At 34.3% G+C, this 25,508-nt stretch overlaps 1 protein-coding gene across 1 annotated transcript in view; it reads right to left on the reverse strand.

The window, feature by feature from the left end:
* The window catches only part of EYS (eyes shut homolog), a 704,733-nt gene that overhangs the window by 644,413 nt on the left and 34,812 nt on the right, over positions 1 to 25,508 (reverse strand). Inside the window, exons 3-5 of the mRNA XM_064707313.1 lie at positions 15,652 to 15,845; positions 13,658 to 13,785; positions 8,364 to 8,478 (exon numbers count right to left, since the gene is read on the reverse strand). Coding sequence (XP_064563383.1) covers positions 8,364 to 8,478; positions 13,658 to 13,785; positions 15,652 to 15,845 — 437 coding nt within the window. The remainder of the gene's footprint in view (positions 1 to 8,363; positions 8,479 to 13,657; positions 13,786 to 15,651; positions 15,846 to 25,508) is intronic.

Here is a 25,508-nt window from a genome sequence, read left to right on the forward strand (position 1 = left end):
CTGTCTCAGTCAGTCACAGGATTTTGCTATAATTCCATTCTTTTTCCTTTGCTTGCAAGCCTTCTGATGAAATACTTTCTTCTATTCTTTAGTATAGCTTTAATATAATATATATCATAAAATAAGCCTTCTGAATAATAATTAGCCTTCTGAAACATGGAGTCAGATCCTCATCTCTTTCCTCTTTCTGGGACCCCTGTGAACACCACCACACTCCATAGGGTCGCTTATTGGGTAAGAATTGTACTCTGTCCATGCTGAATGTTTTTACTGGGGATCTTACCTTTTCTGTGTATTGTTTGAACATGTTTTGCAGTCCAATACTACCACTGACAATGCTTGAAACTTAACCTATCAAAATTTTATATAAATGAGGAATGCTGTTCTGTGAACTCTTGGTGTGAGTCTTTCATAGGCAGTTGCAGCAAAAGGCAACATATTCAGTGCAGTGGAAGACCCAGTCGGGGATCACAAGGTGGGAAGATCTGCCAAAGCATTTCCCTCATGTTGCTGTGTGCCCCTGAATGAGTCAGTCAAGCCATTCTCTGACCTAGCAGGACTGCTCAGGGAAGGATTCCCATAATGGGACACCAACAGACAGGCTGGACACAAGAGTCTTGGCTTTCCTGGGGTGCTTACAGACAAATTAAACACTGAGGGCTAAGTAATCTCCCCACATTAAGGGTCGAGGAAATCTCCCCTTTTCACACGACAGGGGCTTATAAGAAGGATGGGGACAAACTTTTTAGCAGGTTATATAGAAATAGAAGGGATAATGTTTGTAAAGTAAAAGAGGGTAGATTTAGTTTAAATCAGAGGAATGAGGTGGAACAAATCAGCCTGAGATGTGGTAGATGCCCTGTCTCTGGAAATATTGAAGGCAGGTTGAATGGGACTCTGAATAACCTGATGTAGTGAAAGATGTCCATGTTTATTGTTGGAGATTTGGACTAATTGAACTTTGAAGGTCAGTTCAAACTCAAACTATTCTATGATACTATGATTACTGATATGACATGCTCCTTCATATGAAACCCTGATTCTAGGTGGAGATTCTAGGAGTCTCCACAGAAATATGTCATAACTTGAACTAAATAATTTTAATAAAAATATCTTTCATTTCTCAAGTGAATATATGAGTAAAATGGAAACTAGAATTCTATCCACGTACATCTCATAGAGAAGGTGGGAAGATGAAGTTATCTATCCTTTGTGTAGTTTGAGCAAGTGCCATCTCTTTTTACATATGATTTCATTAAAAAAATGAAATTTTATTAGTATGTAATTATAACTTAAAAAGGCAAATTAAGAATGTGCATTTTTGAGTTTTTGGTAGTAGAGGACAAAAGGGCAAATACTGAAGAATGAAAAATAAGCATTAAAAATCTCAAACCAGAAACTGACTGTACAATGTTAGAAACAACTGCCAAAGACACCACAAAGTTTATACAGCACATGGAGAACATCTGTCTGATCTTACTGGCATTAATAAACAAGCAAAAAATGATTATAAGTTATGTGCTTCAGAAATGTATAGTGCTGAGTTGGCTGAGTGAAATTTTATGGACTCTTTCTACAGACATTTTCCTTATCTCAAGGGGCCAGCTCCTTATTAGATAGGGAAGTCAGTGAAGAAGAAATTTGGGGAATTTCTGTGCCTTTGAAAAATGGTTTGAACTTAAGCACAGGCTTGATTTTAACTTCTCAGAGGTTGCATTTAAAAATAAACCAGAAAATTTCTGTTGGTTATATCTAGTGTATTTTGCTGTCCATTTATATTTAATTATATGTTTTCTACTATATAAATTCAGATCCACTGTACAAAGATATATGAAATGATTAGATGATCACAGTTTTAATTAAATATTTTCCATTTAAATTTTCTCTTTAAAAGAAGGACATTTCATTTATTATATGAAGATTTCTACTGTTTAATAACTTCTATACAGCTCAGAGATAATTAGCAGCACATATGAAATGTACCTGGGGTGCTTTGATGGTGTTTATTTCAATAGAATAAGAAAAGCAGGAAATTTAATTTTGATAAAGTCCAAATTAAACACTAAAGAAGGAAAAAACTGTTTAGAACATTTTAAAATTTATGTGAACTCTTCTGTAGAATTACTGCTACTGTGTGAAAGAAAATTGACTAATTAACTTGTGTAAAACTAGCCCCTAATGGAAGTATCTGACTTTGAACTACTGCTGTTTAGAACACTCAGCTGGAAGGACAAATACAGGAGAGACATCAATAGAATTAATGATGGTGGCAAAGTGGATTCACAGAGATGAAACTATAATGTTCTCATCTGGTCCATGAGGAGAAACAGTAGGAGAGACTGTATATTTTTCTTAAAAGGAAAATGACAATAACCTATTTGATATGTTGTACATAAGTATAAAAATCCCATCTGAGACTTCGCAGTGCCAATTTTCATTGCTTCTAGCAGTGGTTGCAGATCTCTTATAAATATTCATAAAAATTTTTATCACACTAACCAACTGTTTTAATATATAAAATGCCAAATACATTAAATGTTTGTTTCTTTATGGCTTTTTTTTATACTCAAAAAACAAACGGTGATAGATGCAATGCAGAGGACTTTAAAAAGCCCTAGTGCATTTTTCTTAAAGAACTGAATCTTTTTAAACAACATAATGTTTTCTCTCCTCTTTACTGCCTTTTAGTTCTGGATATGTGATCTAGAAATTATTTCTCCTCTCATGCAATAAATACAAATAGCTTCTCTAAGAATAAGCCAGAGGTCTGTCACCACTTATGCCACAGTCAAGGCAGCCACGATACACAGAATAGCACAATTCCAGAAGGCTTTTAAGCATTTGCCCATACAGAATAACACAATACCACATCAGAAGACCTCAGGCATCCATCCATCCAGAGCAACACCATATCACATCAAAAGGCTGCAAATAGCCACTCCTTTTGTTCTTTAGCCCAACCTTTTACACCCCTCATGCTGATGAATTGCCCCTGAGTGCCCTCTGCTCCCTTTGGTGTTGGTCAGTGCCCCTGCGCACTCCCTGGCTCATTGTGGTCAGTGCTGCTCACAGCTGTGCCCATTAGGGGTGAGGCTGGACACAGCCCCACTCCCAGCTACCACAAACTCTGTACCTACAGAGGCTTTAGGGCTATGAGATCTAAGCAGTATGACATAGCCCCATTTTGCTGATTATTGACAATTCTGCATAGAGGTGCTTTGTTTCTGTGCTATAAATTCAGTTGGACTTCTAGGGATAATGCATCATCAAAAAGCATTAGGGCTGAGATTGGCTTCTCAGGGAAGAGCTTACCAAGAAGACCTGAGTAGCAGACTTTCCAAAAATGTTTTTCAGGTAAGTCTGTGGGGCTTGGCACTGCTCTTCTGCAAAGAATCAATTTGATCCCCAGCCTGACAGCTGGCTGATGGGCCTGATTCTGCACACACAAAGAAAAAGCTCATCTGGAAGGGATGAAACCTGGACCTCTGTCTGCCTGATTGCAATATCTGTACAAGTTCTGCTGAATGAGGGCCACACATCATCTTGACATGGGGAAAAAAATCACAGGAGAGAGATGTTCCCTCCTCTATCCTCCTTCCCACATTGCCTCAGAAGGAACATGTTAGCTTCAGTAAAGACTGTTTTCTGTGTTAGAATACAGTCTCCTGCTTTGCTAGAGAACATGGTAGTCTTTGGGCAGAACATATTTGCTGGGGTTTTTATCTTCAACTACAACAGTGTGACTTATGGTGTTGCTGACTGTTAATGTATATTCGTAATATTACTTTGTCAACCATATATCCTCTTGGTGCACAGCTTGTTGTTGAAATATCTCAAATTCACCATAATGCTTCAAATATAAAAGCTATGGCTCCATTATATGGATGTGAGAAAAAGATCAAAAGAGTATAACATGAACATCCACAGAGCCATCTGCAGGGTAATATTTTAGATACCAATCTTTTCTATTATATTAATTTTTGTATCCTCTTATGGTGAATCATACTATTAGATAAACCTTATTAAATGTACATCCATATAAGAAAGCAAAATTCTGGTGACTGGGGAAAAATTTTCTGAAGGGAATTGACAGAAATGCATCTGTTACCATTAATCAGGGTTCTCCAGGCAAATTACTTGTAGAAGTTAAAACCATTACTCCTTTTTGCTTAGCTTCACTCTCCCTTAAAAGCACAAGCTGCTTCCTCTGCACTGTAGGAATACTATTTAGAAATCAACAGCATTTCCTGTTGTTCTTTCTGAAGGTACCAGGGCACCCACTGGCAATTTTTCCAACACAAAATTCCACATGCAAGTGTCAGTACAGCTTCTCAGAGAAATTTCAAACATTTTCTTCGAATGGCCAATGGTGAAACACAGAATGATAACAGAGATTGTTTTCTCTTTCTTTAAAGCTGTGTGCATTTGTTTGCCAGCACAGATCTGCTGTTCAGGCAATATGTATAGTTTGTTTAGACCTTGTCTCAAGTGTAGTGCTGGCAAATGGAAACAGACCTTACAATGACATTGCTTCCTCTTCATCTTTCAGCTTCAGTTTTTGTGTCTACATAACTCAATTTCTTTGCTGGCTGTAAGCACACAGCCTTACAAGAATCAGTGGTTTGTCAGGATGATGGGAGAAAGGCATATTGACAAAATAGACTTGGATACACTATGCAGACCATGTAAGTTGAAAGATACTAGCTAGTAGCATAGTAAGGAGCTGTTAGGCAAAAAAAAAAAAAAAAGTCATGAATGAGCATTTTTGTACTCTACAAGAAGTGGAAAGCATTTTTAATTTGCCTGCCCTTCCTACACACAGGAAGAGTGTGTAGCAACCACTGTAGAGCTGCACTTTCTTGCGCATCAAATGGACTTCTGTAGGTAATCATCACTGACCTGTAGATTCTATTTTTATGCGATTCAATGGTTTCTCCCTGGAAAGTAAGGACAGCTAGTATGCCAAAGACTTGACAATTTTCATATCTCAACTCTCCCACTACCATGTTTTCAAAACTGCACTCCTTTCCGTGCTTGCAAACTCCAGTATACTAGAATTCCATTATCCTCTGAATTTGTACTGGATTAAATTAATATATTTTTTTAGTATGTTTACTTTGTTTGGTTGGTTTTGAGGTTTTTTCCAGTTTAATACTAATGATTCAGGAGGAAACAGGGAATCTTAAGGAGGGATAATACTTGTTGCCATGATCCAAACTACTTGCTGTGGATAAATAGATAGCGAGGTACTCAGTCCACCCTTGGGACCTAGAGGAAAGCTTTACATCCACAGGTGATTTCTTGTTTGTGTACTTTCTTTATCAGCTTTCACTGCCCAGTTGTGTGCCAGAGGCTCTATTGGAGCCATTCTAAATCACTGGGTGAACCCTACTCAAGCCACTCCATACCCTGAGGTGGTTAGCATCTGGCAGCAGTATGATTAGCATGAAACAAACAACAGCTCTTTTTTCTCTACCACTTGCCTTTTGGGCATTGCTCATATTTTCCCTGTCTTCAGGAAAAGATAAGGAAAACAGATACCTACAGCCATAAATTGTTTAAGACAATCAGATTAAAAGCAATGAGAAAATATTATCAGCTGCAAAACAAGAACACTGACTTCTCACTTATGAAATCCCTTTAAGAAAAAGAAAAGCTGTGATGAGAACAGAAAAATCTATTGAAAAGTGTATCTGTGGGCAGATGTTTAAAAATATTTTTAGGAAGCAGGTTATGGTATTGTAAAAATAATGTAGTTAAGTAGTTTTATTGAATAAAAATCTGCTGAACTCTGAAATTGGTTCACACATCAGTAATTGCATGATTTATGCTCAAACTGTTTTAATTTATTCCTTTTCTTAAAGCACTGCCCTCTGTCTTCTAAATAGGTGGAGTTATTTATTATAAAATTGACAAACCAATACATTAATTAAAAATTTTCCTATGGTATGGATATAAAAAAATGCTATAATATATATTTTTTTAGAACTTTTACAATTACTATATTTATTCTTAGAAACAGTTCTTAGAAGCAGCTGCAAATCAGGAGAAATTCAATAGCAGACTTCTTGCAATAATTGTTAAATCAATAGTAAGTAGTAGAATTTTTTAATATCAGTACTTTTTGAGAGAGGAAGATCTTTTCATGTTCAAGAATTGTGTTTGTCGCCTGTTAAAATTATATGTCCAAATTATAGCCATATTTCTCAAACTGAGCAAAGCTGCAGTGTTGTCTTTTTGTGCTTTAGAAGCCAACAAGGTGAATATCATATCTTTGATCCTCTTCAGAGCCCAAATAAAACAGGGGATGGGGATTTATGTTTTCACTATTCATGGCAACTTTGGAAAATACAATCCTTTTCCTAACTTTTAATATCAGTGAAATGTGTGTGCTGCATTGACTACTAGAAGCAATCCACAATAAGGCCTTCAGCCTTCTGTGGGAATTGCAGGGTTTGGATCCCACAACAGTAGATCCTCATGAAATTTAATGTCTGGTGAAGTTATTCACAAGGACAGGACGGATGTGACCTGGCACTGATCTGATGGGAAACTGCTGAAACACAGCATTGGACCATATTAGCTAAAAGGCTTTTGAAAATGCTCCTGCTATAATCAATAGTACGTAGAAGAAGCAGCTGCTCAGAACCATGCACAATAATTTTATCCCTTTTTTGCTAGGAACAGCTGAATATTTTAAATACAATTGTTCCTTTTCTTTTTCTTTTGAGAAAAACTGATAGACCACCAACTGTTTTAAGATTGCAAATCTGTATGTACTTTTGAGAATATAATTTTAAATTATTTCTTTATTTCATTTCATAAACTTCATTTTTAATAGAAGTTTCCTCATTTACAAACTTCTAAAACAGTTTATATGATATAGCTGCCTATGATGACCTTTCACTGACAGTCAAAGTATGGCTACTGAAAAATGCTTATGTACATACAAGTGCTTATTTTTGACTACAGGGATTGTCTTTCTGTCTTCATCAACTCTGTGGTGTCACATTTTAAAATTCACTTTGAGCTAAAAGTTGTCTTCTTTGTCACTGACTATCAGGAACACTCAGTACTGGATAATTAATATTCTTTTTTTCTATGCATACAGCATTGAATTTGCCTTTCATAGAACACGCGATTTCTTAAAGTAGTGCAGTCCACCTGGAAATACTTATCATATTTGTGTATTATTAACTACTCTACCATTTTTTATGGTCATCTGCATTCACAGGAGAAGGAGACCCCAGAAACTACAGGCCTACCAGACTATCTTCAGTGCTTGTAAAACCATGGAAAATATTATTCTGAGAAGTATCCGAAAGCGCCTGGAGTGTCTCAGTCATAGGTAACAGCCAGGGCAAGCTTCTTGCCTGTCAAACCTTATTTCCTTCTAGGAAAGGAAACTCACTTAGTTTACCTAGGAAACTGAGTGAATGCAATCTTTTCAGCAATGCTTTCAACACTGCCTCTCACAGGATCCTCCTGGACAAAATACTAATAACCAGGTTACATGGTGGGTGGGCAACTGGCTCACAGTCAGGCACAAAGGGTTATAATGAGTGGCGTGACACCAGTCTGGTGACCTGTCACGAGTGGGGTTCCACAGGGCTCCATCCCCAGTCCTGTGCTCTTCAGCATCTTTATAAATTACTTGGACAAAGGGCATGAAGGAATACAATATAAGTTTGTTGGTGACACTAAACTGGGAGGAGCTTTAAACTCCCTCAAGGACAGAGAGGCCCTACAGAGAGACCTTGACAATTGAGAGGGCCAGGAAGTCACCAACCAGAGTTTAGCAAGGACAAGGGCCAGATTCTGCACCTTGCTTAACATTTTCAGGGGCAATTTAGAGAGTTAAAACAAGCCGATCCAATATTTTTTTTCCCAAACTCTCAGTTGGAATGAATGTCATCACACTACAGTTTCATCATCAAAGTTTTAAACTTGTATTTATTTTAAACATGTTCAAGTGTAGATAAGTAATTTGATTCTGGTTAAAATAATGGCAACAGATGCTCTTAATTCAAGCAATGTATTTTTAAAGGCTGCAGCACAGCTGTGAGTATCATCTTTGTGGGAAATGACACTGGACCACAATTAGTTATATATTCTTTTTACTATAAAAGTACCCTTCAGTTATCTTACTTGATATAGTACTAAACATGATCTCAGTAAAGAAGTAATAAAAAAATCCATATTACCCAAGAGACTTACCCTTGTGTTATCGATTAAAGTAAATAAAACCTATAATATTGTGTCCCTCTTGTCTCTTAAACTAATGAATGCATTTCAAGTTTGCTTGTCTGAAGCTTTTATACTTTAGAACACTGAATTAGTTTAACATGTATTAAATTACTTACAGTGAATCCTCCAATTACATTAAGACACAATCCTTCATTCAGACAGTTGACGCTGAGCAGCCTGCAGTAGTCAATTACTTCCTCACAGTTCTTCCCAGTGAATCCTGGCATGCAGCTGCAAATGCACCAGTGTATTTTAGAGAACTTGCATTTTAAAAGTTAATTGTATTTAATTATGTTCCATAATTCTATTAAATTATGTTCTTGCAGTAACAAAACAAATCTCTTATGTTATTTAAAATAAACAGAATATGTTTTCAAGAAATTGAAAATCCCTTGGATGATTCTGAATAAGTTTGCTTTTCATTAATAATTTCTTTAATTGATTAAAATATTTTCAAACAAACATTTCATATAATCTTCCAGGAAAAAAAATCTATAATGAGGTAATATTTAATAAACAGCTGCTGACAAGGTAACAAGATTTTGGAAAACTATTAGAGAAAATAGGTCAATTTAAGTATCAGGGAGATATTTTAATATAAAAAAAAATATGATAAGTGAAGTATAAACACCAGTCATTGCTAATGGATAAAGAATAGTATAAATGGTAAATAATGACATGCTTAATTATGTAAATAACAATCTAGAGACAACAATTCATAGTTGTTGACATGTTTGCTTAATTGTAATTCAGTATTTTCTTTAAAGAAAAAAATAGCATTCAATTTTTGTGACTGTTAGTTCCACGTGATGCCAGTGGAGTGATGGCATCACGTCATGTATGTATCATGATGGCATCAAGTCATGTATGTAAAAGGAACTGCAGAAATTTCGTCTGCTTCATGTCAACTATTACTATTAGCAGGAGAAAATCCTTTCCTGATGTAGCCCTCCCATGTTAAAAAAAAATCTCTAATACACAAATAAAAGAGAGGAGATTCAAATGGATAGTAAAGAAGTCTTATTTAAAATCAATAATGTATCCATGTAGAAAAATATTTGAATACTTATATCTTGATAGATAATCCTTGTAAACACTCTCACTATCTTCTTACAGACCCAGCATGGTCCCCTGTCTAAAGGCCATTTCTGGTATCATGGAAAGAAAAGACTTAAGAAGAAAAAGGAAATGGCCAGTTAGCTGAAAATTTGTGTTTGTGAAAGAATCCAAAAGTAATAGATGGGAATTTCTTTAACTCTTTCTAAGAAGCAGGTTTTTTTCAAATTGTTCAGTCCAGAAGCTGGAAATTATGAAGATTATACAGAATTGCTCCTGGTTTTCCTATGTTCTTGCTCCTAATAAATATGACATCCAGGTGTGTTGCTTATGTTTTCTCATAGATAAAACCTATCCAATCCCTGGTTTCAAAATTCATGGAGCTTCTAGCAGTTACACAGTACACTAAAGTTAGGGATATATTTTCCACAGCAACTTCTTGGGCAGCAGTATTCAATAGAAAGCAACTGGGTTAACCAGACTTCCTAAATCAGTTCAAGATGTCTATCTGTGGGTATGGCTCTGAGTCTGAGGAATGCACAGACACATTTAGCATGTCCAGAGGCTTAAGTAATTTATTAACCTTAGTGAAGTGTTAAACTGGTTGGATTTAATCAGAAATCTCTGGAAATCAACCACAATTCATGCATTGGACCATGTGGGCAGAGGTAAATGAATATGGGAAAACCTTCTGTAAATGGATATATGCTTTGAGGCTGGTATAGACACAACCACATAACACTCTAAGAAAGTTGTAGTGAACCACATAATCCTCACCTTCCTCTTAAAAGAGATGCTACATGTGATCATATTTCTGCCATTTCAAGTACTTCACTTCAAAATTCTTGCAAACTCTATTCCTTATAAAGTTCTAGTTCATGTATTCTAGTTAAAAGGAGTTTTTAGTAATAAAATTTAAATATGAAAGGAACGTAAATAACAATAAAAATATTTTGTATATTTTTCTTATAATTTTTTAATTACATCTAAAACCAAGTCAGAGCAACTCTATTAAAATGTTTTTTTTACTGATTTGTTTTTACCCATGATCTGAAGTGAAAGAGTTCCTAGATTTTTTGCTTTAATCTATGATTATTTCATTAACTAGATAATCTAGAAAGACAATTTTAGAAGTGGCTTCTTCTAATTTTTTTATTTGCTCATTTTTTTCTGGTTTTGGGGTTTTTTTGGTTGTTTTGCAATAAACATACTAATGTAAGGAAGGGGAAATGTAAGCTAACAGGAAAACAACTTGACAGTAAAGTTCCACAGACAGCACCAACAGAACATATTTTCTCAGAGCACCCTTTCACATTTTTTGTGACTTTTTATTATCATAAATTACATGGATAATAGAAGAAGATAGAAAGCAAACAATCTTAGTTTATTTTGATGGATTTGTTTCTTCACTGCCTATTTTAATTCACCTTAAATTTTGACATTTAGGAAAAAATGTGACTATTAGATTCTTAGCACAAAGTTGTGTGTGATATCAAGACTGAAAGGATGGAATTAGAATACAAAATAGTCATACATCATAACTGAAGTGGGGAAAATTAAATTGTTCCTGTTTTGTTATATGTTTAGAATGGAAAACAACTGCTTTTCCAAAGAAGGAAGGAGATGTTGAGAAGAAGCAGGAATTGTGTAGGATATAAGAACGTAGTTTGGGCATAAGGAGAACAACATAGCATAGGTGGAAGCAAAATAGAAAGTAATGAAGTAAAAAGTTCAATTCAGCTATTATTTTAACTTGTATGTGCATCTGACCTAAACACCATTACATTTATTTATGATGTCAAAATGCTATCGAAGTGGATCATGTTGCAGCATGACATGTAGTATTACACCAAATGTAGTATGAAACACATGCAGTTTATTGTGGAGTGACTAGGCAGAGATATAATGTACAGTATTTGACAATGATTACCAAGAATGAATCAAATCTTCTCTTAAAATGTTGATGAGCAGCTACAAATCCCTCAAATTAAAGCAATGTAATTAATGCTAGATTTCCTTTGGGTGAAGTGAATTAAAACATGAATAACAGGCAGAAAGTGTCCAAGCCTGTGAGTTTAGAAAACTGAAACTGTCCAACCACTGTCTACTCTGTTAGTCAAGTAGCTAATGCAGACTATGATTTTAAAAGGAAAATTTTGAATTCTTAAAACAGTGAAGCCTGCTGACTCCTGGACTTCTCTATCTGTCAACACCTCCTTTGCATTTCAGCACTCTGGCAAGATTGCAGCTCTCACAAACAAAAGTACTGAATGTGGTCTCCTTGTATAAAATATACAATTCATACTACTTAAAAATGCTTTCTCTCACCTAAATGCCTCCTTTTAAGGAGAGAGGCATAAATGCTTCTATTAATTATTTCAGGCTAAGTGGTGGAAACTAATTTTAATTTCACCAAAAAAAAAAGAGAACGATATTTTTTATTTATTAAAAATAATCATAAAAATTATTGTAATCAATAATTGAAGTCTTTGGGGACTGAATAGCAAAACTAAGGCAGAACACTGGAGATTTTCAACAAGCAATTGGACAGGGTACTAGGTAATCTCATCTAAATTCACTTTGCCAGGAAAGGTTGGACCAGAAGATACTTCTGGTATCTTGGCTGTTCTATGAGTCTCTGACAGTATTGTATATTTATTGTGTTCTAATACTCTGTTATTGTATTGTAGCCCTCTACCTTTGGACAAAGAAAACTGCAAACTTTTGTAAGATGTGTCAAGTCACCTGTTCTGGATATTTCTCTGTGGAAGATAGGAGTCACTTTCTGGAGCTCTCCTCCTTCATCAAGAATGTCTGGTGGGCAAATTGATTGCTCGGGTTGATTATGTGGATTGAACACTATTACAGTGTTGTTTTCTAGGTTGTCAGTTCCCCTTTTAGAACATTCTTGGTGTTAATGAGCTTATAACCCACCCCAATGTAAAGTGGGTTCTTAATTGCCCATTTCTATGTTCTAATATATTGATCTAAATAATGACTTCCATGCTTATTCTCACATAATATTATCAAAGGAAACATAGTTCAACCACAACGTTTTCCCATAAACATTTTTAATAAATAATTCCTATGGTACAAGAAAGTTCTTGGTACAGATAATTTCTACAAATACTTTGTGGAATTATAAAGTATTCAATATGAATAACAGGGCCAGGATAATATTTTATGACTTCTTTTTTGGTTTGGTTTCTGTTAATAAAGGTAATATAGATTAATTTTTCAGGTTATGCATATTTTTAAATGTAAACTTCAACACATTTCATACTAATATACACATATTGTGAGAAGACTAGCTATATAATAATAAACTATTAGCTTATGTCCCAGTTTAAAGAATTGGAAACTTAATGATCACTGTTGTTCAGTGTTTTACATATCTATACGGGAAGATCTATCTGTATATGAGCTTGCATATGTGTGTTTGTATGTATATCTGTATTTAGGAGTGAATAAGAATGAAATTCTTTGGATTTGCTTTTTTGGGAAAATTGTAAACTGTTCTACTTATATTTATATTTTAAGTCCTCTAAATTGAAACTCTGCTGATGCACTGAAACTCTGTGTTCTATACTTTTATTTTTTTTTTTTTGAAGTTTCTAAGTTCATTCATAATATGTTGTCAGGCTTTTTTGTATCACAGCTTTCAATTTTCTGCTTTTATGATTATCCTAACATTTGAAAAATGTTTACTTCAGTAAAGCTTATCAGAATTTACTCCGGCAGCAAGAGAAAAGCCAAACAAAGGGGAACAGGATAAACTGTACTCCTTCTGACATGGAAAAAACTTCCAAAAATCTATTTTAAAATGAAATTAAATTATACATTGCGTCATTTCTGGTATTTTCAAATGGATAATTTTTAGCATGATCTTTCTGAATTAAAAAGTTTTTCACATGCTGCTTGAAGGATCAATTTAAAGTCTACTAATGCATGTCTGTGAACTATAAATTAAGTAGGTTCCCTTATCTTTTCAGAAACAACATAAACTTCATGCACCCTGAAAGGGAGTGGCACATGTAGTATAACTGCCTCAAGTGTCATCGGCATTTTAAAATGTATATATTTTTTTAATAGTATTAATAATGAAAAAAATTATAGCCCTTAAATGCTTTAAATCTTTTTGTATCACTCCCAGAATTTACAAGAAGCCTAACAGAATAAAGCACAATATATATATATATGTATTTATATATATATATTTATATATTTATATATATATATATATATTTAAAACATAAATGTGCTCTCTGTGAATTATGTCCTTTCTTTCTGCAATCTGTGTAACATTACCAAGTGAACCAACAAAGTACTGAAATAAATTAATTTCTAATCTTACCGGCACTTATAGTTTTGCTGCTGAGCTATGCAAGTCGCATTATTTAGGCAGGGCAATAATTCACATGGATTCAGTATTCTCTCACAGAACTTGCCAGTAAATATTGGCATACAGATACATGCCACATCCTATAGAAGAAAGGGAAATTAGAAATAATTATTTGTTGTACCAAAGGCAGTACAAAATTTAGTGTTTATGATGTTTAAATGTATTACTAGAGAGACACCAATTAAGACAACTTTTCATTGTACAAAGCAGTCTACAAAGACACAAGAGTTCTAGTCTCAGATAGGTTACAAAATTAATTTAGGACAAGAAGAACAGGGCTTCCAGCACAGATTATACCATACTTGAGTTTGCTAGATGGAAATATACCAGCTTTAAAATTACAGTTTCTCATAACTGAATCAAGAAGGAGTTCTATAATTAATTTGGGGCTTTTTCCTAATTTCTGATTTTTTTTCAGTGTAATTTTTTTTCAGTGTTATCGATTAAACACTAACAGTACACAAAGTACATCAATAACCGAACCATCACTAACTAGAGCAGGAAAGAAAATTATGGGTAATTATGGGTATCCATTTTCTCCTTCCATATAAAGCATATAAAGTCTGTGCTTTGCTTTAACAGTTAAAGACATCTGTCAGATACTGCAATCTCTAATTTGAACAGCAAGAAAAGTAAGTTATTTTACAAAACAAAATATTTCTTAGGGCTGACAGTCCCACCAATATTTTCCTGTGCTCTTAGGCCTTTTGAAGTCTGAAAGTAAAGGAAAAATTAAAGGGTTTGTTCCCCTAATGAAATTGGAAGTGCTTAGGTGCCTCTTTGGAACTCATCTTAAAGGTATAATCAGCAAACTTCAACTCCCACTAAGGCATTTCTATACATATGAAACAAACTACTACAACTGTTTGCCTATTGCACAAAATAGTTTGTGCTAGTATATCTAGTAGACAAAATATTTAGACAGGTTGCATAACTTAGAAATCTATCCATTTATTCAGTAATTTAGATGTCTCTTTTTCTCTCTGTATGAATATGTATCAATGCTATATGATAACTAAGCTTTTGACCTCTTCTTTTGATTCTGTTTTGATTCTGTACAATCCCTATTTGCAATAGACATGCTAGTGAAAGGACATCAACAGTTTATTTTGACATACTACCAGGTATGACTTTAGCATTAAAACACTGTGAGTTTTGCATGAATTTATTCTATTTTATGAAAAGAAAAGGGAAAGAAAAAAAGGAATTTAAAAATTTATGCTGTATGAAAAGCAAGAACAAGAAAATAAAATAAAGGTCACATGATGCTTCATGTTTGTGTCAGTTGATTTTATCAGGGAGAGGGAAAAAAAAAAACAAACCAAAACATAGGTAGTTCCTTAAGTGATCACCATGCAACTGATGTGAAATGGGGAATTTGGGGGTTTTTGTCATAAAAATACTATAAACAGGACACATTGAGAAAATTGTATGTTTCTTCATGAAGCATGTAAAGCTAGTTTGAAAATTCACATTGGAATTGTTTTGACACTTTCATGGAACACATCCTCCTATAAGGCATGTCAAAGCATTTGGATGACAGCAAGGTGATTAGAAACAGACAATATGTCTTCACAAAGGATAAATTATGTCTGACTAATGGTGTCTTTCAACGATCTAGTAACTGCATTGATGGGTAAGGGAAGAGCAACTGGAACCATTTACCTTGACTTCTGTGAGACCTCTGACATCATCTCACACATCATCATTTCTGCTAAATTAGTGAGATGGGAGGAAAGTTGTAAATGCCCCATCCCTTGAAGTGCTCAAGGTCAGGTTGGATGCAACTTCCAGCATCCTGATCTAGAGTAAGAAGTCTCTGCCCACTGCAGAGATGTCAGAAATAGATCATATTTAAATGTTCCTTCCAGCCCAAATCATTCTATGATGCAATGCTGTAATTCTATGATTCTCTGTTTAAATAAGGATCTCTAACACATACTTACATTTGGCAAATCAATACATGTACCTCTGTTCTGACATGGCCTTGAAGAGCATTCATTGATGTCAATTTCACAGTTGTGACCAAGAAAACCAGAAGGGCAATTGCAAACATATCCAGACTGGTTATACTGGCATATACCTCCATTCAGGCATGGCTGAGAGGCACAAGGATCACCAGGTTCTTCACAAAATGGACCTAAAAGAAATAAACATGAAAAAATACAGTGTTGGAGTGATGCTTGCCATGCTCTTTGACATTATTTTTTTACTATGTCGTGTTTCCATATTATTTCTCTTTGTTGTTGTTGTTGTTGTTGTTGTTGTTGAGGGATTGAGAGTCTTTTATTGTGTGTCTCTAAATTTTTTTAGACTGCGAAGTTCCAATTACTGCCTGGGATATCTGTGAGCTATCCACCATCTAAAAAGCAAAGAATTTAACATAGTCCTAAATGCTTTGTTTGTTTTGGTCAGCTAACAAGGTAGGAATCTCTGGGAGCAACTAATCCCATCTGTAGCAAAGGAAGGATGTGACTGGAGCCACAGTCCCGTGAGATGCTGAATAGTCACTGAACATCTCACAGCACTTATTATTAATGGAAGCTGAATCCAGTGGATTCCCACACCAGGAGGGTTCTTCTCATTCCTGTTTGCAGATCCAATTAGTACTGAATCTGAATGTGCTTTCAGTAAACAAACACACAATCACAAAATATACACACTACAAATCTGCAGGCCATGAGAATCATAATGAACAGTGTCTTTTTCCTTAGATAAACATGAACAGCAGACAAATGAGCATAAGCACCAATGATGGCTCAAACTTTTTCCTTTTCTCTGACTGGTTAGTATTGAAGTTCAACAATGAACATACACACCCCTTCATTTTCTAAATGTTATAAAGAGAAAGCCTCATTACTAGATGCCTCAAGAATCAGCATGGATTTTATCTTATTTTATGTGATTTCCCTATCCAGATCTTGAACCTCTTGCTGACTTGCTGGCTCAGAGCTTGAGTTGTTCCAGATCTAGATATCATTCTAGTTTCTGGCTAGTCTAGTTCAAATATCTATCACTCCCCACTATGAGAGGTGTTAACACAGAAGTAGTAAAGAAAGATTGTTACTCAGTCTCTGTTGGCCTTGCAAGAAGAGAATCCATAAAATTTCCCCAACTCACCTTCTTGAATTATTTTAAATTTCCATGTCTCTCACAAAATTCTCCCTTAAATGTCTGTGAAATTCAGTGCTTGCTCCTGGTGGTCTGTGCAACATTTGTGAGCCACTTATCCTGTTACTTGTTGAACTCAGCAGTTTCTCATGTTATGTCCAGTAGCTTCCCATGTTCTCCTAAATTCTTGTAACCCTAGGCAGGATTTACCTGATCTTTCTGCATACCTTAACATTTATGAACTGCCTAAGTATTTTTGACAATTAGCTCTTTTTAATCCTGTGACATCAAAGGTAAAGCAGAATTATAGCATCTAAGAATTTATTTAAATTTACTTCTGGAAAATTATGTATCAAATATACTTTTTACATGCATTTTACTTTGGTACACTGATTCAAACCACCTCCCTAGTACATACTTACAAATTACATCAGAAGAAACTTTTAGCAATTTGCTAAAAAATTCAGCAGCTTTGTAATAAATTCCTTGTGAAGCAGAAATATGTATTGATTCAATATTTTGTTAGTAATTTGATTCAAATTACTAACAAAATATTGAATCAATACATATTAGATGTATAATTTCTAAATGGTAAACAAAATACTTTTACTCAAATAGTAAACTACAGGATAAACTTAAATAATTAATTACAAACCACATAATAGATAAGTATATGAATCTCCAATAACTGAATTATGAATAGCTATCTATAGCAACTGAAAGTATGTGGAGCAACATGTACCAGAGGATTGAAATACCACACTCTGTCTCCATTATATACCAAAACTGCTGATGTGACAGGATCAAAACATTTCCCTTTTTTTCATTCAGTTCAGTAGAAATAGTTATTCCAATAAGGCAAAATGAATTGGATCTATCTTTTGTGACAGATTATTCACTTGCCTTTAGCATCAGAGGACACTCAAAGAATCTTTCAAAATTTTTTGCTATCTCTCATCACCATAGTAACCAAATTACAGTACATTGCAAATTCCAGATGTTAGGGCTTGCTAATAGAGCAAGCTAAGGAGGCTATTGCTCAGAAAAAAGTCATTAATTGCTATTAGTGCATATATAAGAGAATATTTGCAACATGAAGTGAGGGGGATTGGTCAAATCTCTCTTATTATTCAATTTACTGTCTAGCTGTCCTGTTCTACTTCAGTGCAACATTGTACCCCAGCAGTACTCATAGACGAGGTTATATATCAAGGCTCACCTTTTTTTTTCTCCATTATTAGCCACATTTGACAATAATGGGTGCTCCTGTCCCACCCACAGTAACAATCAGAAGAAGGGAAATTAGCAAAACAGTGACCCCATTCGCTCTACCCAAAGGAAAGCCAGAAAGTGAAATCTCACTAGGTGAATGGAATAATGAGGTTTTCCTGTCATTGTTTCTACCCCTGAATCCACTCATTCCTCCATGGTTTTTTGTGCCACTATTACCAAGCATTTCTTAGCCTCTTGTTAAAAAATGGCTCTCAATGGGATTATTAGAACAAAGAAAGACTAAATGAACAAAACAGGACAGAACAATGAAGACCAGTGGGGAAAACCCCACTGGTTTTGATGAAAGAGATGCCTTTGGTAATGTTATGGTCATCTGTAGCAAAACTAGGAAAACAGTATTATTCTGCTAAAAAATAAAATAAATTGATAACATTCTTTTAAGAGAAGACTAAAGGAGCTAGAAGAGGAAGAAAGAAAAGCCTGAGAGTGGATAGAGAAACACTGTCAATCACACCATTAGAAATATATAAAGGAAAACTGCAGGTTTCAAGGATGGCAAAAAAAAGGAAAATATATTTAGCTTATTACTCTTGTCTCCTTGGCATTTCCTTTCAAAGGGAGGAAATTTTTTTTTTTGTCAATTTGGGAAAGAACAGTGCATTTAATAAAAATTCATACCAATTATCTAACCAGTGAAGGGATATTAATTTAAATGAAGATATTAACTCATGGTCTAAAACACAAGTCACATCTACCAATGTTTTTTATAAAGATTTCAGTCTTAAGCTAGAATTTTTCCATACTCATTGAAAATAATTATATCTTTCATATTCCTCTACTTTATAATTTCCTGTGTTCAGCCTCTTATGTGAAAAACAAGAGCAACTTTCTTCCACCTGAACACCCATGCCTGATGAGTTTGACAAATCAAGTCAATAAATGGAATTCTGGAGAATGAGTGATTTGAGATTTTTATTCTATCATTCCCAAACTTGATATCACACTCAATCTATTTGCTAAATAAGATTAAAAGGTGACTTGATTACAGCTCTTGGATGGGGAAAATATTTAGCAGTAAAAGGATCATTAATTCAGAGAGGAAGGAAAGCAAATGACTGAAAAGAGAAGCAGAATGATATGATGTGAGAAAAACTTTCACATTTTTACCAGAGATCTCTTTATCTGACTGCCATGAAAGAATTGAATTCTAGATTTGCTGCCTTCACATCAATGTGTTTCAAAACATACTTCTTTAACTTCATACAAGACAACTGTATAGAAGAAGACATATGTAATATAATAAGCTTTGGTCAGAAAAGAAGAATGACATGTCCTCTTAACTTGCAAATCTGTTTATCTACTTTGACTCAAGATGTATACAAACCCTTCAAAAGTTGTGAAAATCAGAAATTATTTCTAAATTGTTTTACTAAAATGTACACATTTTGTCATTATCATTGGCTCTTGTTGCAACATGTTTAAATAAATACTGAAATTCATACCCATGCTAACTAACACTTAGTGACTTCTTGAATGTTGTGGTTAGAAGCACAGTAAAGAGGGAATAAGAGAAACAGAGATCTTTATAATCTGATGTCTAATGCAAGCCCTAGAAAAAGGAAAATATTTAAACAATGCAGCTAGGATCAAGAAATCAGTCCAACTAGTATATGCATATTTGAAATTTTTGTACTTCTGCTGAAGACCTGAGACTAAAATTAAAAAAAAAAGGCAAGGTAAATTGTCTTAACTGCGCAGATTTGATACATAACCTTCAATTTTACTTTGATATTAATAAAAACATGGTACAGGCATAGTATGTGCCCTAGATGCTGTGCATTTCTGTGGCCAACAATTTCAACAGAAGTAATTTTTCCCTCAGTGAAACTTAAAGAGTGACATTTGCTTAAAATACCGAAGTCCTATTAGTACTCACTGATGAATGTTCAGCTACTCAAAGCTTATTCAAAATCTCAGGAAGATAAATGCAGAAACCATATTCTAATGGGAGATGGTTGATTCCTGAAATTTCAGAGTGGAAAAAAAGTACTTATCAGCTTGATTTAATACCCTGATTAAAGAGGAATGTCCAAGAAATTAAAAGTATCATCAGGTGGACTAGTTCACTTTTGTCTTACAGTGTAATGAATTCCTGTTTGCTTTACTTCAATAAAATAAAAATTGTGGAGGATTACAAAGCAGGAACAAATGAGTAAAGATTATCTGATAGACAAAAATGAAAGTTAATGAATTTTAGTTTAAGGAACTGAACCTTATTTCCTGCATCCTCAGTTGTTTTTACACATGAAAAGAATAAAATCCTTTACTAAAATAAAACTAATGACAGAAGAACCCCTGTCACAGACATATTTTATGAAAAATTCTTTTGTTAGGATTTTTTTCTGCTAAGAAGCTGAGAGGCCTCAGAAACGAAATGTAAACAACAATTATCTGCTGCTGTGGAAGGCAACAGGTGCATCTTTGACTGGTCTCATGTAGTTGTTTTTAATTAATGGCCAGTCACAGTCCAGCTGTCTCAGACTCTCTGATCAGTCACAAGATTTTATTGTCATTCCTTTCTATTCCTTGCTAGCCTTCTGATGAAATCCTTTCTTCTATTATCTTTGTATAGTTTTAATATATAATTTTCTTTTAATATAATACATATCATAAAAAAATAAATCAGCCTTCTGAAACATGGAGTCAAGATTCTCGTCCCTTCCCTTGTCCTGGAACATCACCACAAATCCCAGCTTGTCCTTGTTCAGTTTGGCTGTATCCCACCCACTCCTCCTTTTTATGGTTTCATTGCCATGTTACAGTGATAACCCATTGAAAGACAAAGGACATTCCTGATGCCATTGATAAACATCACTCAATTTGTTAAGATATCACATAGTGATACTTACATAAATGTCTGCGTTTACTGATTAAAATAAGTAGTTTCTATTTTAATTGCAGTATTTCTGGACTTCACATTTATGGAACCATTTCTCTTCCCAAGCAGTAAAATATGTTAAGAATCATAGTAGCATACTACATTTTAATATGATAAAAGTGCTCTCATTTTGTTGTTCCTCTAATGAAAAGCCAATATTTTCTAGAGCAGTTTTGCATAAGGCAGAGTAGACTGGTTCAGGAAATAGCATATGTTATTGTCAATTTTTTGTACTTGTCTCAGAATAGAGCAATAATATTTCAGGGTTAAGATAAAAGATTAAGTATTTCATGGAAGAAAGATTTATTTTTAGCATAATTGAAGCAAGTGTCTGCTACTTAAGGCAATCAATGACCAAGATACACAAACAGGCAGTAGACTGAATAAAGGCTGAGTATGAAGACGAGTATGAAAATTTAATTGGTTAAACTACTATATTAATATTTTAATATGTTCAGCTTATATCTAGAATTATAGAAACCTGCACAATGTCCTTACACATGCCACTGATATGTATTATGCAAATGAACAACTAATTAGTAAACAATTCTTTTAATCTGATGACCATCAGATTTCTGTTTATTCAGTTGTGAAAAGATTTCTACTATTAAATAATCCTATCTTTTTAGTTTCATTTAAAAATTATTAAAATTAGTTTAGTCCAGTCCATTTCTTGCTTTCACCTTCATGAACTTTGTCAGATATCCTTCCTTTTAAATGTAAAATTGAAAAGTATTTTTAAAATTTTTCTCTGCAGAATGATTTTTTTTTCAGTGATATTTAAAAATATTACTGAATCACAAGTTCATGTCTTATAGGACCCTGAAATATATCAATATTTCTATTACTGTACTAAAATAATTAATCTTTAAATTCTTTTAAATACAGTATTTGCATCTTCATATGCATTTCTAATCAAAACTGATGAATGATACCTTGTTTTTCATGTAGATGAAGTTTCAGTAGAGTACGAATCAAAATGAAATCTACTTTAGGCACTTTAGGTCTTTCATGGAGTAAAAATCTCTGAAAGATTAAAAGGGCTATAATCCTAATTTTAGACCAAAAAGGAAGCATCAAAGCTCACTGATGTGCTTTACAGGAAAGCTCCAATCAGCATACTTGAAAATTGACATTTTAGAAGTAAATGAATAAGAGGAACATTAGCTTCCATCAGAGGCAAGCCTATTAGAGAAAAAATTACAGTACTGCTGGAAAAACTCATCAAGAGTCCTTACAAACTTTCAGTTTTACCTCTTACCTTGGCTAACCACACTGTTCAAAGAATAGTGTAATCTAACAGAATTGGTCAGATCCTGGGCAGATGCCACCCTGGCTGCAGCTAGGGCAGCGTGCATAGGCTGTCCTTGCCTCTGGAGGGCTGCTATTCCCTGGGCAAGAGCAGGGCATCACCCTAAGTGTTAGAGAACATATACCCTTCCTCACTTACAGTCACTTCCTAGTGCCTCAGTCTGTTGCAGGAACGGGTGTTCAAAATGTTGCTAGGGGCATCAGGAGGAGAGCTGGAATGTTCAGATAGACAGTTATGACTTTTGTCAAGAACACCAAAGCTCCCCAATCACCAAATGCCCAGATTTAAAATGTTCTTTGTCTTTGCAGCCAGCTGAGGGTGTTCACCACATAGAAGAATATCTGAGTGTGTCCATTAGCAATGAATTCACTTATATTTCATGGGTTTTACTACAGTAAAAATGATATGATTTCTTTCCAAGCATTTTTTGGAAACGTGGTTTCAAAAATATAGTGATTAAACAGTTTTTTGTCTGAGGCAAGTTTCTTCAGAAAGTATTAATTCAATTCCTCAACTGCTCATCAAGTGATAAGACCTTGTCTATACTCCTTGTCTATACTGTTCCAGATGGCACACGGACTTCTGTTAGAAGCTCAATTTTTTTGAATTCTGAGAAATTACACCTCTTAGAGATGAGATCACCTGGGATTCATGGACTTGCATTGTGCATGAGGTTTCTCAGCATGGTTTCTAAAAGAATGAATGGGAAACACACTTCTGATTAAAATCCTAAATGAAAACAGAGCAAGTAAATATGCTAAGCAGGGCAGCTTTTTTCTTCATTAAAATTGAAAAGTTGGTGTGATTCTGAACTAAAATAGGTTGATAAATAAAATTTTTTAAAGTAGGATACTTTCTAAAAATATATGTCAACCATATATTTTTAAAAAAATTATCGTTAAATCTGTGCTAACAGGTTTATTTTGCATAATAATTTATTCTGAGTGCCTTCTTTACACACTTTTTTTTGGCAAAGTGATATAGGTAATATTTGTTGCATTATTCTTAATTCAGTTATGCAAAATGACATGCCTCTCATTTTTTTGGGCAGTCAGAATTGTGATTATTTTTGATTTATCTCAATGGAACCTCACATAATCTAGTGTAAATCAGAATAATCCTATAAAAGATGTTGGGTGGATCTAGACATAAGACATCAATATATGCATTAGGCAGATTTATCAAATTCCTTTCTTTCTTTTTTTAGGAGTGGAAGTCAGCAGATGAAGAGTAAAATTTAGATATTTGGATACCAAAAGCTTTAGGCTAATACCTATTGAGAGACAAATAAAGCAACTGACCTGCAATTGAAAGTTCCATAAAAAGCCTTTAAAAATTGGCTGTAACATGTCTGTACTATACACATCAGTATTCTGCAATCATGATTATGTCATAATAAATGTAAACCTTTTAGAATTCTAAGACTAGTCAGTGGTTTTTTTGCTGTTGATGATGATGGTGATAATTGCTTTTATCCATCCTACTGGCAGTAATATTTTCAAGAATTCCTCTGACACTAGGATAAATTAAAGAAGCAAAAATTTATATATTGACAGTGGGCAGTTCAGTTAGTTAAGTGAATCTGGGAAGAAGAGATTTAAATAAGTCAGTCACCAGAAAGTTAATATTATTTTTATTTCTCTCCTAATATACTTTTTAGAACAGATGACAAGTGATTAACTTTCTCCTCTCTCCTCAGTGTTACCACAGCCAACTGAGTGATGGCAAAAGATGTATGGGCTGAAAAATAATATAGTTTCATGAGAATACCCAAACACTTCCCTCCATACCAAATTATATGATGTGTGGCTTGGTATCTTCTCTTGTTTGCAGTCAAAACTGTGTAAGAAGACAAAAAAAAGCTTGTATAAACATGTGCCAAGCCATGTTTATACATCACCTCTAAATAAACAATATACAGCTATGGGCAAATGCAGCTCACAGCAATAGCATATTATACACAGCTGCAAATACTGAATTAAAAATATTGAAAAACTTTCACTACTTTCAAATGGGAATATACAGTTGTTTAAACCCTTTAATTTCCTCAAACAGCTTGAACCTTTGGAATTCACTAATTTGTATGAATTCTTATTCCCTTAACAAAATTCTTTTCAAAATCAGTTTGATGGATGTGAATAACTGAAGCCTGTGATTCATTTGTCTCCATAGTTTCACAGCTAATTATTGTTAAAGGTTATATATCTTCTTTTTATAATCTGTAGTAGTGTGGAAGCAGGTATACAATTACTCAAGAAGAAAGAAATTGACATATGGAGTAGTCATATCAAAAGATAATTGATTTTTCAAGTCTTTGACAAAAGAGTCTATTCAAGATATATACATTTACTTTTGTTTCATCCTCAGAAATCACAAGTCTAAATGACAAGATACTTCTATTGCAGTGAAAGAGGATTTTGGCTGAGATGAATTCCTACTAAATTGCTTAACAATATTCAGAAACATGACTGTAGGCTTGAGACAGCTACTAAAGACCTGGGAAATGGATCTTCAGGAGATATAGCCACTTGAAATTCAATAACCAAGGTAAGGGTTGAAAAGAAATGTAAATTATAGGAATATATTCTGGGAAGGTGTGCCCTTGGGCAACTGCAGAGTACAGGGACATGTGCTAAATAAGGGAAAGTCTGGAACAGCGCAGAAATTGAATATTTTGAAGAGAAGCAGGACACACCATGTGATATAGAAATTGAGACCAAAAGAAGGCTTGAATCTCAGTATTAGAGAAGCACATCACAGCAGCAGTAGGATGGGCTGAGCAGTTACAAATAGACCTGTTTTGATACCTTTTGTATCCTAGGAGGGAGAGAAAAAATGTTGAGGATACATATTTAAATAAAAATAATTTATAACCTGTATGTTGTTGGCGAGGAAAATAGGCTGTAGGTGTTTTATCTAGACTATTTGGATACTGTTGATTTTTTTATCCTAGCTACAAAATTTTAAGCAAATCAATTGTCAAATGGTCTCAAGAGGGTTCAGTTGGGTAAATGTCTAAAATGCATGCTGGTAAAATGGATAAAATGTGGGGTATGTTGTCAACTGACCACATCACATAATCTCATAATCCAGATTTATGTTCTATAGTATGAATTCATTTATTGTAAATCATTATTCTTGAGAAGAAAAAAAAAAAAACCCTAGGAGTACATATGGAAGAAAATCAGAAAAACAAAAGAATTATTATT

The sequence above is a fragment of the Zonotrichia leucophrys genome, chromosome 3 (assembly GCF_028769735.1).
Source record: "Zonotrichia leucophrys gambelii isolate GWCS_2022_RI chromosome 3, RI_Zleu_2.0, whole genome shotgun sequence".
NCBI lineage: Eukaryota > Metazoa > Chordata > Aves > Passeriformes > Passerellidae > Zonotrichia > Zonotrichia leucophrys.